Source organism: Phacochoerus africanus, chromosome 3, assembly GCF_016906955.1.
Source record: "Phacochoerus africanus isolate WHEZ1 chromosome 3, ROS_Pafr_v1, whole genome shotgun sequence".
NCBI lineage: Eukaryota > Metazoa > Chordata > Mammalia > Artiodactyla > Suidae > Phacochoerus > Phacochoerus africanus.
The window spans coordinates 133,921,576-133,934,285 of NC_062546.1; the positions used below are offsets into that span (position 1 = coordinate 133,921,576).

General features: G+C 35.6%; 1 protein-coding gene across 1 annotated transcript in view; it reads left to right on the plus strand.

The window, feature by feature from the left end:
• The window catches only part of SLC4A10 (solute carrier family 4 member 10), a 238,387-nt gene that overhangs the window by 26,850 nt on the left and 198,827 nt on the right, over window positions 1-12,710 (plus strand). Inside the window, exon 2 of the mRNA XM_047772739.1 lies at window positions 3,779-3,860. Coding sequence (XP_047628695.1) covers window positions 3,779-3,860 — 82 coding nt within the window. The remainder of the gene's footprint in view (window positions 1-3,778; window positions 3,861-12,710) is intronic.

Genomic DNA, 12,710 nt, shown 5'->3' on the forward strand with positions numbered 1-12,710 from the left:
GTCACAAAAACCAACACATGGATAAATGGAACAGAATAGAGAGCTAAGAAATAAACCCCTGTGCCCATGGTCAATTAATCTGTGACAAAGGAAGCAAGAATACAGTGGAGAAAGGACAGTCTCTTCAATAAGTGGTATTGGGGAAACTGGACAGCTACATGTCAGAGAATGATATTAGAACATTCCTTCAAACTGTATACAAAAATAAACTTAAAGTAGATTAAAAACCTAAATATAAGACCTGAAACAATGAAAGTCTTAGAAGAGAACATAGGCAAAACACTCTTTGATATAAATAGTAGCAGTATTTTTTTTAATCCATCCTCTAAGGCAAAAGAAATAAAAGCAAAGATAAACGTAACTAATTAAACATTCAATGGTATTTTTTGATAGACATCTCTTAGTCAAAGTTATGGGCATAAGTTACCATTTTGATTATATATTCATCTCTATGAAACTTGGTGTCATGTGTTTTAGTCATTAAAATAAATCTGATATGTGTAAATCAGGGTCACAGCAAGAAACAGATGATCACTCAAAAAGGGTGATAAAAAGAGTTTAATGAAGGGACTTTTTTAAAAGTGTAGGCAGGATAAAGAGTAATCAACCAGGGTTAATGAAATCCCAGAAACCTGCAACAGCCAGAAGCTGTCACTACTCCTAAGCCTAAAGGAGCAAGGTGGGGAACAGTTAATGGAAACTGGCAAGATGTATGGCTGTAGAAGAGCACGTGACAAGAGTTTTGGTCTTTGATAGAGGATCACAGCCATAGCCAAACTATGACCCAATAAGGGCCATGTCTCTCTCCTCCTCTGTCATCTCATTAGTTGAACTCAATAGGAGGCTAGAAGGTGAGGGATCCTAGTGATGCAGTTTGTAAAGACATAGAGTGTGGTGAATTAGAGGGAAAGGTGAATCTGTAAGGGTTAGTGGAGGATTTATAGCACATCAAACTATTTTCATATCTAACACCTAATAAAAAGGCAGAAAAAGTGGTTACTTTTTAAACATAATATATAAATGTTTCTAGGGAAGAAAAATTGATTAGAAAATGAACTGCTTCCTCTTCTGTTAAACCAATTTAAATACAATGGGAGTTATCAAAAGGACATGAAAAAATTTGAATTTTCCTACTCACAGGATTACTGTTAGATTTTAGTTTTTAAAACTAGAAAATTTACTCATTCCATTGATGGCTGTGCTCAAGAGTTATGGTATATCAGAAAACTGTATTTTTTGTTTTACATATTCATAGAGCTAATGATGTTTACAAACAATTTTAGAAGACATTTCTGTGGGAAATAGTTACTGTTACTCTGTCCCAGGGCCATCGTTTATATCAACGTTTTTCAAATTACAAGTCACAAGCCATTTTTAAATCTTGAAATAAATTTAATGGGTAGTGACTAAGAGCTTTAAATGAAATAATATACCCTGGAACAGAAAATATCAAAGTGCATTGTTTATAGAAGGAGTAACTGCTGGTTTGTGAAACTTTTGTTTTGATTTTACGTAAATGAGTATGTGATAGTGTTGGGATATATATATATATATCTCACTGTGGGCCATGTTCCCCCCAATTTAAAACCTTGTCCTACACTATTTACTGGACTCGATCATCTTATAAATATTTACCTAAGAGTAGAACAAAAGTTAATTGTATTGAAAGGCAAAGTAATATATTTATGTCTTCTTTCCCTACACAGTGCTAAAATTTATACCTAGATAAGTAAATACATATGGAAATTAGGGTGCATTAATGTACTTGATGTTCAACAAATGCAAAGAATGTAACAGTAAAAATGAAGTAAAAATTTATGTTAGGGCCCTATTTGGCTCTAATCCTAACCCTAACCCTACCACATAGACTGGCACTCAGTGCCACATGTCCCTTTGCATTCGCATCACACCTCATGTTTACTTGCCCTTGGTAATAAGGGGGCAGGAAATACTTTGTTAAAAAGTCTTGAATAATATTGAAGTGATCTTTTGAATTATAACTAAAGTGGAGGAATTTCAATGAATGCATCATTAAAACGTATTTTAGCTGAAATTTTTAGCTGAAAAGATCAAACGTCTGATGTTTCTGTGGAATATCCAGAGAGTATTTAAAGAGGATGATATGAAACTGCAAAATGAGTCACTTATGTTGAGTTATATTAATATTATTTTAGTTTCTAGTTCTTTTTCTTTTAAAGAAAAATTAAAATTAGGTCAACAGTTTTCAGAGCATGCCATTTGAGATATAATGGAAGAGTGCTCCTTCCGACCTTTGAACAAGGATGCATGACTTAGCTTTTGGCTTTCTTCCTAACAACACCCCAGAGGGCAGAGTTGTACTCTAATGTGACATATATTTGAAAATGTCTCACACAGAGGATAAATTTGATTTATAAATGTATCAAGAACAGATTCAAAATAGGTTGAAACTTGCATGCATTTGGCTCAGGAAAATTATGTCTCATCTTACTTTTTTCTATTGCTAAAACCAACAGATTTTTTTAAACTTTACCAAACACAAGAACAATGGGCTCTGAAATCCATCTTCATTTTAATTTTTGGTCTCATTTTCTCTCATTTATAATGTAGGTTTCTTTAACTCTGATTTCAAAGATTTGCCCTGACTTGTGTCACCACAAGTTGTCAGAAAGACAACAGGACCACAGGCTATAAAACATGTCCTTTTGCTGTATATTTTACTGTATTTGAAGCATATGAGATCTGATCTTTTTAGGTTAAAATATGTCTGTAATCCTACAGCTGAAAGTTCTTATTTGCAAAACATGGAGGATAAGTCTCTATCAGAATTATGTTCAGGAATTAAAACGCTTTCAAAGAAGACATGGAAAACTTTTACTTTTCTAATAGTCATTTACTAGAATAGCCTTAGAAATAGATCTTGAAAAATTCATTCAATTTCAATCTACCTTTTCATTTCTCCTTTTGTGCTGAGTGCTCACTTTTAAGGCAATTTCTACATAGGTGTTCATGAAAGCTCTAAATAATTCGTAATTCATTTCATTCAGTGTTTTGTTTTTTGTCCATTCTTGCATAGTCAAAATGGATTATGCTTACACCTTATTTTATTGAGTACCAAACCAGTGAATGTATTGTTTTGAGTATGTGTAGAATGTTTAAAAGACAGAGCCTATGCTCAGCTCTGCTAAATAGGCAAAAAAATTTATGGAAACTGAATGAAGTTTCAATGTACAAGATTATAATTTACAGTTTAGTTTGAATAAAATTCATTATACTTAAGCAAAGTAATTAGAGTTGTAGTTTACCTAATAATTGCTACTAATTGCTTTCAAGAGATTAGTTACCCCCAACACCATTTATAATGGCAGTGGAATTATTTCTCCCTGCCATAGCATTGGTGATGTTAATACTAATGATTTTCATATTTTCCATATGTAGTTCAAAATGTCATCTTGTTAACAGGAATTTTTTATCAGAGATAAAAATGCACGTTACTAAATTGACAGGATAACTGTTTGTTTTCTATTTTTCATCTCACTAACAAATGATGCCAAATGGAATGTTTGACTGCTTTCAATATCATGGAAAATCAAATGGCATTCCTTCTCTGAAAATGTGGTCAAATTAATTTTAGTCTCCCTTTTTGTAAACTAACACCTGATAATCAAATAGAATAGTCATGTATAAGTAGGTTTAAATTACTGAATTAAGTCCTTTAATGATTAGCTCATATTAAAGTTTATCTGATGAAATTAAGAGAATATATTACTATCATTTCTTCTTTCTCCCCTTTCTATAGAGAAATGATGAAGAAGCAGTTGTGGATAGAGGTGGAACTCGTTCAATTCTCAAAACACACTTTGAGAAAGAAGATTTAGAAGGTAAGACTATTTTGGGGGAGGGGATAGCATTGGTATTTCAGAGAGATGTGAAGTTTGTTGTAATATGGAGAACTGCAAAAGTTGATATCAGAATAATGGTGGTGGTGGATGCAGAGGGTGAGAAGCATTAACTCATTTAACATGTATTGAATTTTATATTGTTGTACTATGTTGTGTGCCAGTCTTTCAATAATCCTTGCTTCAAAGAATTACAATTAACTGGGGAATAAAAAGAAGACATTAATGACAGAGCAGCATATTGGGTGGTATGTGAGAGGGGAGGAGGGGAAGGGCATCTAACTCAGCCTATGTCGTCAGAGTAGGCTGTCACCAAAAGGGAGTTAAGGACAGGTGGTATTCTAGTTTTACTAAGATATATGTGGGAAAGTGTTAGAGGCATCATTTGTACGTGTTCTCTTCAATAGGAAGAAGCTCCTCTTCAATAGGGAGGTGATATGGTCCAGCAACAGGTTAAGAGTAGAGACTCTGAAACCAGACTGTACTGGGTTCAGATATCAGTTCTGTCCCTGGAATCTTCACCCAGTTATGCAGCTTCTCTTTACCTCAGTCTTCTCTGTTGTTAAAAAAAAGAGTAAGAATGGAATATATTTCATAAAGTTTTTTGAGAAATAAGGAAAAATACTTATAATAGTACCTGGTATAAGAATTATATAAGTATTGACAATTATTATCACACCACAATTTATGTATATACACCATTAGTTCAATTTAATTTTTAACAAGAAATTGTTACTAGTGCGATAACAAAGTATATGATATTTTTAATCTTTTTTTTGAAAAGTGAAAGCAAGTCATCTTAAGTAAAACTAATTCGAGATAGCTCTTAAAAATCCACTGCAGCTGAAAAATAAGCGTTTATTCCTCTTAACAATTGCATTGTAGCCACTTAAATTACAATTAAATTTATTGTTCTTGGGTTTTATCTTTAGCTACAATAATTAAATAATAGGAGAGTTAATATACTATTTAGAGACAACTTTCAACAAGTTATACCCACTCTGTGCTTGACATTTTGCTTGAGGCACAGAAAACACCCAAGATCTGGAAAGGTTGTACTTACTGGGCAGGTATAGCAATTTGCTATGCTATACATATTCACTACACTAATTGAAGGGAACATTAAACCTGAAAAACATAACTTATGGATAATATAAAACTAATTTTTCTTAAAAATCATTCAAAAAAATCAAATAAGTGGATGAATATATGGAGCATAGAGCATTTTTAGGGCAGTGAAACTAGAGGATCAAGATGGCAGAATAGAAGGACTGGAGCTCAACTTCTCTCCTAAAAACAACAAAATTACAACCAAATGCTGAGCAATCTTCAACCAAATGGACTGGAAACTTCCAAAAAGATACCCTACTCCAGAAGACAAAGAGGAGGCCACATCAAGAGGTAGGAGGGATGATTATGTAATATACAAACCCTGCACCTCCTGGGTGGGAAGCCCCACAGACTGGAAACTAACTGGTTCACAGAGACTCACCCACAGGAGTGAGAGCTCTGAGTCCCACATCAAACTCCCACGTGTGGGGATCTGGCACTGGGAGAAAGAGCCCCTGGGGCATCTGGCATTGAAGGCCAGCGGGGCTTGTGCGCAGGAGCTCCACAGGACTGGGGGAAATGGAAACCCCATTCTTGAAAGGCACACACAGACTTTCACATGCACTGGGTCCCAGGGCAAAGCAAGGGCTCCACAGGAATCTCGGTTGGACCCAACTGCAGTTCTTGGTGGATCTCCTGGGAAAACAGGGGGTGAATGTGGTTTGTTGTGGGGGAAGGGCATTGGAGGCAAAGCTCTTGGGAGTATTCATCAGTGTACCTTTCTCTGGAGGTGGCCATTTTGGGAAAATCTGGCCCCACCCATCAGCACTGGGAAGTCCCAGGCCAAACAACAATCCAGGTGGGATCAGAGCCCCTCCATCTGTAAACAGCCTGCCTAAAGACCCTCCAGGCACACAGCTGCCTCTAATCTCACCCAGAGACAAAGCCCCACCCACCAGAGGGATAGGAATCAGCCCCACCCACCAGGGAGCAGGCATCAGTCCCTCCCATCAGGAAGCCTACAGCAAGCCCCCATACCAACTTCAGCCACAAGGGGGGCAGACACCTGAAGCAAGAGAGGCTACAACTCTATTGTCAGCAAAAAGGTCACCACACCAAAAACCCAAAAAAATGAAAAGACAGAGAACTATAACTCAGATGAGGGAGAAAGAAAAGACCCCAGAAAAATGGCTAAGTGATCAGGAGATTCTCAGCCTCCAGGAAAAAGACTTTAGACTGTTGATGCTGAAGATGATGCAAGACATTGGAAATAAACTGGAAGCCAAGATGGATAATTTACAGGAAACACTGAGCAAAGAGATACACGATATAACACTTAAGCAAGAAGGATGTAAAATACAGTAACAAATAAAAAATTCACTAGAAGCAGCCAACAGCAGGGTACAAGAGGCTGAAGAACAAATAAGCGAGGGGGAGGACAGATTAGTGCAAATTATGGATACAGAACAGAAAAGAGAAAAAAGATTGAAAACAAATGAAGAGTCTCAGAGAACTCTGGGACAATGTTAAACGCACCACCATCCGAATTATAGGGGTGCCAGAAGGAGAAGAGAGAGAGAAGGAGACAGAAAAAAATATTCAAAGAGATAATAGCCAAAAAGTTCCTTAACATGGAAAAGGAACCACTCACTCAAATCCAGGAAGTGCAATGAGTAGCATATAAAAGAAACCCAGGGAGGAATACCCCGAGACACATATTAATCAAATGGACCAAAATTAAAGACAAAGAGAAACTACTGAAAGCAGCTAGGGAAAAGAAACAAAGAACATACAAAGGAACCCTGATAAGGTTATCGGCAGATTTTTCAGCAGAAACTCTGCAGGCCAGAAGGGAGTGGCATGATATACTTAACGTGATGAAAGGAAAATACCTCCAACCAAGATTATTTTACCCAGCAAGGCTCTCATTCAGATTTGAAGGAGAAATCAGAAGCTTTACAGATAAGCAAAAGCTAAGAGAATTCAGCAACACTAAACCAGCTTTACAACAAATTCTAAAGGAACATCTCTAGGCAGAAAAGAAAAGGCTGCAACCAGAAACAAAAATTCCACAAATGACAAGGCTCACCAGCAAATGTATATATATAGTAAAGATATGAAAACATCCACGCACAATTATGCCACCAAAATCAGAAGTCGTGGGAAGAGGAGGGTACAAATGCAGGATACTGGAGGTGCACTTGCAATTAAGAGACCAACAACTTAAAATAATCTCATATATATATATATATATATATATATATATATATATATATACGCTCATATCAAAACTTCAGAATAACTGCAATCTAAAAATCTGCAGTTGATACACAAATATTGCAGTGAAACTATTCTGTATTATACTGTATGATAATGGTAGATATATGTCATTATATATTTGTCCAAATTTTCATAGTATATACCAGACCAAGAGTGAAGCCTAATGTAAACTATAGGTTTTGGGTGATTATGATGTGTCAATGTAGTTCATCAATTGTAACAAATGTACCACTCTGCATGGTGTTAATAGTGGAGGAAACTATGTATGTTGCAAGGGTGAGCAGGGGCTATATGGGATCTCTGTTTCTTCTGTTATATTTTGCTGTGAACCTAAGATTTCTCTAAAAAAATAAAGTCTATTTTTTAAAAAATAAAAACTCCACTAATTTTTCTTTATATTTGGAATGCTATTATATTACCTTTTTTAGCAGTATATTTACTATTTTATTTACATCATACCATGACTTAAGCTATGTGTATATTTGCTAGACTGACATAGGAAAACCTAATAAATCAAGAATTTAGCATAAAAATTTACTCAGTTCCAGGTAAAAGCCACCTTGGGTTTAAAGATTATGACTGATAATCCATATAATTGGAAGTTAACAGGTGGTATTTTAAAAATAATTACAGTAAAATACTGAATGGTCCCTTTGAATGGAAAACACATAATACAAAAATAAGATTTAATAAAGTCATTTTAATTATTATGTCAACATGTATTACATACATTTGCTTTAACTGAGCATGGTTAGGGAATACACATAGTGTACAATGCTTATTAAAAGATATTTCTGATCAACTAAACACAATTAGATAAATCAGATTTTGTTCTGTTTGCTGATGTCTATAGTGAGTATTTTTATCCCAGAATGAATACTTGTGACTAAGTTACTGGTGATTGAAATTAATATCGTAAAATGCAAATGTAGAATTATATTTTAGAATTTTGAAAGTAAGAACATCCTTATTTATGTTGACTTTCTAAATATTTGATCTGCTCCTAGATCATACTAAGTAGACAAACATTCTTGCATTGAGGATGCTGTGGAGGATTCCGCTGTGATGCATGCAAAGAATTAATAGCTCTGTTACTGGTTCCCAGGTTGATTACCCTGCATCAGAAATAATGTAGGGGCAATGAGTTGGATGTCATGGTTCAGGAAAATTCAACAAGTAGTGTAACATAAAGTCAGAGAGTGCCAGAGAGAGAGGTGGCATTACTGAGGGCAAGATGGTGGTAATTTCTCTTTTTGTCTAGTTAAGAAAAGACCATAGTTCCACATTTAAAGAGCTTTAGTAATATGAATAAAGCATAACAAGAGATATTTATTTTAAGTGAAATAGAATTGGGAATTGCTATTGAATACAAACACACATTTTATAAACTTATCTTTCAATTAAAAATTTTAATTTGAAAATTAGTGTTTCTCAAAACTTACATGTACATATTTAGCTAATAAAAATACTTGTAAAATCCAGCACCATGAATACAGTTTGTAGAAATGCCAGGTGGTTAAAAATATCTATAAAGTCTCAGGTGCAGTGTATTTAATGGAAAATGATCACCTGACTAATATTAACAGCTTGATGTATAATATATTGACATATAGATTTTGATGAATGATATGTCAAATGTGTAATTTTCTCTCTCCAAAGCTCTTTCCTCTTTTGTTTTACATGTATCTTGTGCCATTTTTCTCTCTTTTCTTCTCCCATTATTTAAAATCAAGAGCATGCAATTGTACTAGATTTTATTCACCCCCTATTTTTATTCAGTCAGTAAGTTATTTTGACTTTGTCTCAGGCTTTATCTCCCTATCCTTTCCTTTTCATTGCCACTGCTCTAATTCTTTCCCTCTCTGTATATTGTGTTTTCCCCCACAATCCACCTTCTGAATATTGCCAGAGTGTTCTTTCCAAGCATACTGTTGTAAAAATGTAGTGAGCAGCATTGAATCTCTACAATTAGACCACATCAGGATTCTGAGTAGAGCAAACATTGTTGTACTTAACCCATTTAATTTTTGCTCTCCCACATCCATTTGAGATTAGTGCTGTTTAAAGTATAAAATTAATAAAGGAGGAATTCATTAATATCCTAAAAAATCTTTCTAGTACTTGACCTCTGATACATGTGTAGTAGATAGAATAGCCAGATAACACACACAATGCTCAGTTAAATTTGAATTTTAAACAGTAGATAATTTATAGTGTAGATATACCATACAGTGTTTTAATTTATCATTTTTTATTTGTTATATCTGGAAACCATAGTGGTAGTTGTTTTGATGAACCACTAATATCCTCTCTCAAAGACTGAGGCACATATTTCCCCAGTTGCCATTGGTTTTTGCATGCTTTTAGCTCACAGATATGTTCTTCCCCAGAAATCACCTTCAACTTAAGGGAATGGCATACTGCATTCAATAAATAATCAACGGGAGTTCCTGTCATGGCTCAGTGGTTAACAAATCTGACTGGGAACCATGAGGTTGCGGGTTCAATCCCTGGCCTTGCTCAGTGGATTAAGGATCCGGCATTCCGTGACTGTGATGTAGGCCAGCGGTTACGGCTCCGATTAGATCCCTAGACTGGGAACCTCCATATGCCGTAGGAGTGACCCTAGAAGAGACGAAAAAAAAAAAAAGACAAATAAATAAATAATCAATGAAGGAATATAAATGCCCAGAGTCTTGCCTCAATTTGGTACAGTTTTGAAGCGTTATGTCAGCTTCAGAGCCTCCTATGGAGTCAACTGTGGCCTTTATTGCAGATGTACCATAATTCAGCTTCTACCAAATGCTGCAGCCCGTATTTCCTCACAGGTGTTACTACTGACAGTTCTCTTTAATAACCCCCCTGAACAAAAATCTCTGAGTCTGTTTCCTGAGGAATCTGACCCACTCTGTCCCTAAACTCTGTCCCTAAAGGCCTACTTGGTAGTTGTAAAGACCATCACATTGGTTTCCTAGCCTGTGGGGTTAAGAACTATTGTAGTGGGTGAGAAGGCTCTGAAAGTAATTGCCTTGGCCATGATATTAAATGAAAATCACTATGTACATGATAGGAAATTGCTGAAATTAGTGCCATCTTTAAAGATTTAAAGTATGCATGAGTCTGACCGCTATAGAAACTTTTCTAATCCTAGAGGATGGTGGTGGACTACTGCAAACTCTACCAAGTGGTAGAACCAACTGCAGCTGTTGTTTTAGATGTAGAATCTTTTTAAAGCAGGTTAACATGACCTTAGGTACATGGTATGTAGTTGTTGATTTGGCAAATATACATATTTTTTTTCTCATACTACCGCGGAGTATCAGAAGTAAACATTCTCTTGGGAAGTACAATGATATACATTTACTGTCTTGCTCCGGGGCTGTGTTACCTCTCCTAACCTTTATTATAACAGAATCCAAAGGGATTTGGGTTGAGTGGCTATTCTTCAGAGCATCATGTTGGTTCACTATGTTGATCAAATGAAGTGGCAAGTATGTGGGGGCCTTGAAAAGACAAATGTGTTCGAGAATCTGTTTCCTAGCAAATCTGACTAAAGGACAACATTAAAGAGTGTGCAACACTGTCCTGAGCCTGAAATTCCAGAGTGGATGGATGGATGGATGTAGAGGTGGGGTCAGATTCCACATGGGCCCAATAAAAATAACGAAGTGCCTCTTCATTTGCTCCTAATTACCTCCATTCTCTCTTCATCGTTCACCCCTTTCAAGCTTTTCTCAAAATGGATGCCTGCACTTAAAAATATTAATGAATATTTTATTTTTTCAGATATTTCATTGTTATATTTTCTGCAGGTCTAAGAATAAATTAATAGGTCACCAAAAATAGTGTGTCATATTATAATTAGATGTAATAAAAAGAAAAAAAATTCAGTAGCTAAAGATGATATGCTATTATTTTAGCCACTTTGACTGAAACAATAGATTGATTTCTAGTCAAGGAAATTGTGTCAACTGGATTTTTTTTCCTAATGATTAAAAAAAATTGTGGTTAAAAATGCATAACCTAAAATTTATCATCTGAATCAGTTCCAAGTGTATCATTTAAGGTTGGTTACAGTGTTGTGTAACCAATCTCCAGAACAGCTTCATCTTGGAAAACCAAAACTCTATAAAAACAACAACTTGGAGTCTTCTCATGGTGCAGTGGCTTAAGGATCTAACGTTGTCATTGCAGCTGCTTTGGTTGTTGCATTGACACAGGTTTGATCCCTGGCCTGGAAACTTCCATATGCTGCGTGTTTAGCCAAAAAGAAAAACAAACCCCCCTCCCCTAAAACCCCAACAACTCCCCATTTCCTTCTCCTCCTAGCAACCACCATTCTACCTTTTGTTTCTAAGAATTTGATTATTCTAGAAACCTCATATAAGTGAAACCATGCAGTATTTGTCCTTTGGGACTGACTTATTTCACTTAGCTTAATGTCCTGAAGGTTTATCCATGTTGTAGCATGTGTTAGAATTGTTTTCCTTTTTAAGTCTGAATAATGTTCATTGTATGTTTATACTACATTTTGTTTATCCATTCATCTGCTGATGGATATGACTGCTTCCATTTCTTGGCCCTTGTGAATAGTACTATTATGAACATGAGTGTGCAATATCTCTTTGAGACCCTGCTTTCAGTTTTTTTTTTTTTTTGAGTATATACCCATAAGTGGAATTGCTGGATCATAGGGTCATTTTATTTTTAATTTTTAGAGAAACTGCCATACAATTTTACCTTGCAGCCAAAACAGCATGCAAACACTTGAAATTTTCCAATTTTTTAAAAAATAGTAGCCATCCTAATGGATGTGAGGATATATCATTGTGGTTTTTTTTTAATTTTAAATTTAATGTATTTATTTATTTTTCTCCATTGTACAGCATGGGGACTTAGTTACACTTACATGTATACATTTTTTTTCCCACTCTTTGTTCTGTTGCAATATAAGTATCTAGACACAGTTCTCAATGCTACTCAGCAGGATCTCCTTGTAAATTATTCCAAGTTGTATCTGATAACCCAAAGCTCCCGATCCCTCCCACTCCCTCCCTTTCCCCCTGGGCAGCCAAAAGTCTACTCTCCTTGTCCATGATTTTATTTTCTGTGAAAATGTTCATTTGTGCTGTATATTCGATTCCAGCTATAAGTGATATCATATGGTATTTGTCTTTCTCCTTATGACTTACTTCACTCAGTATGAGAGTCTCTAGTTCCATCCATGTTGCTGCAAATGGCATTATTTTGTCCTTTTTTATGGCCGAGTAGTATTCCATTGTGTATACATACCACTTCTTCCTAATGCAATCATCTGTCGATGGACATTTGGGTTGTTTCCATGTCTTGGCTGTTGTGAATAGTGCTGCAATGAACATGCAGCTACATGTGTCTTTTTTAAGGAAAGGTTTGTCCTGATATATGCCCAAGAGTGGGATTGCTGGGTCATACGGTAGTTCTATGTATAGTTTTCTAAAGTACCTCCATACTGTTTTCCATAGT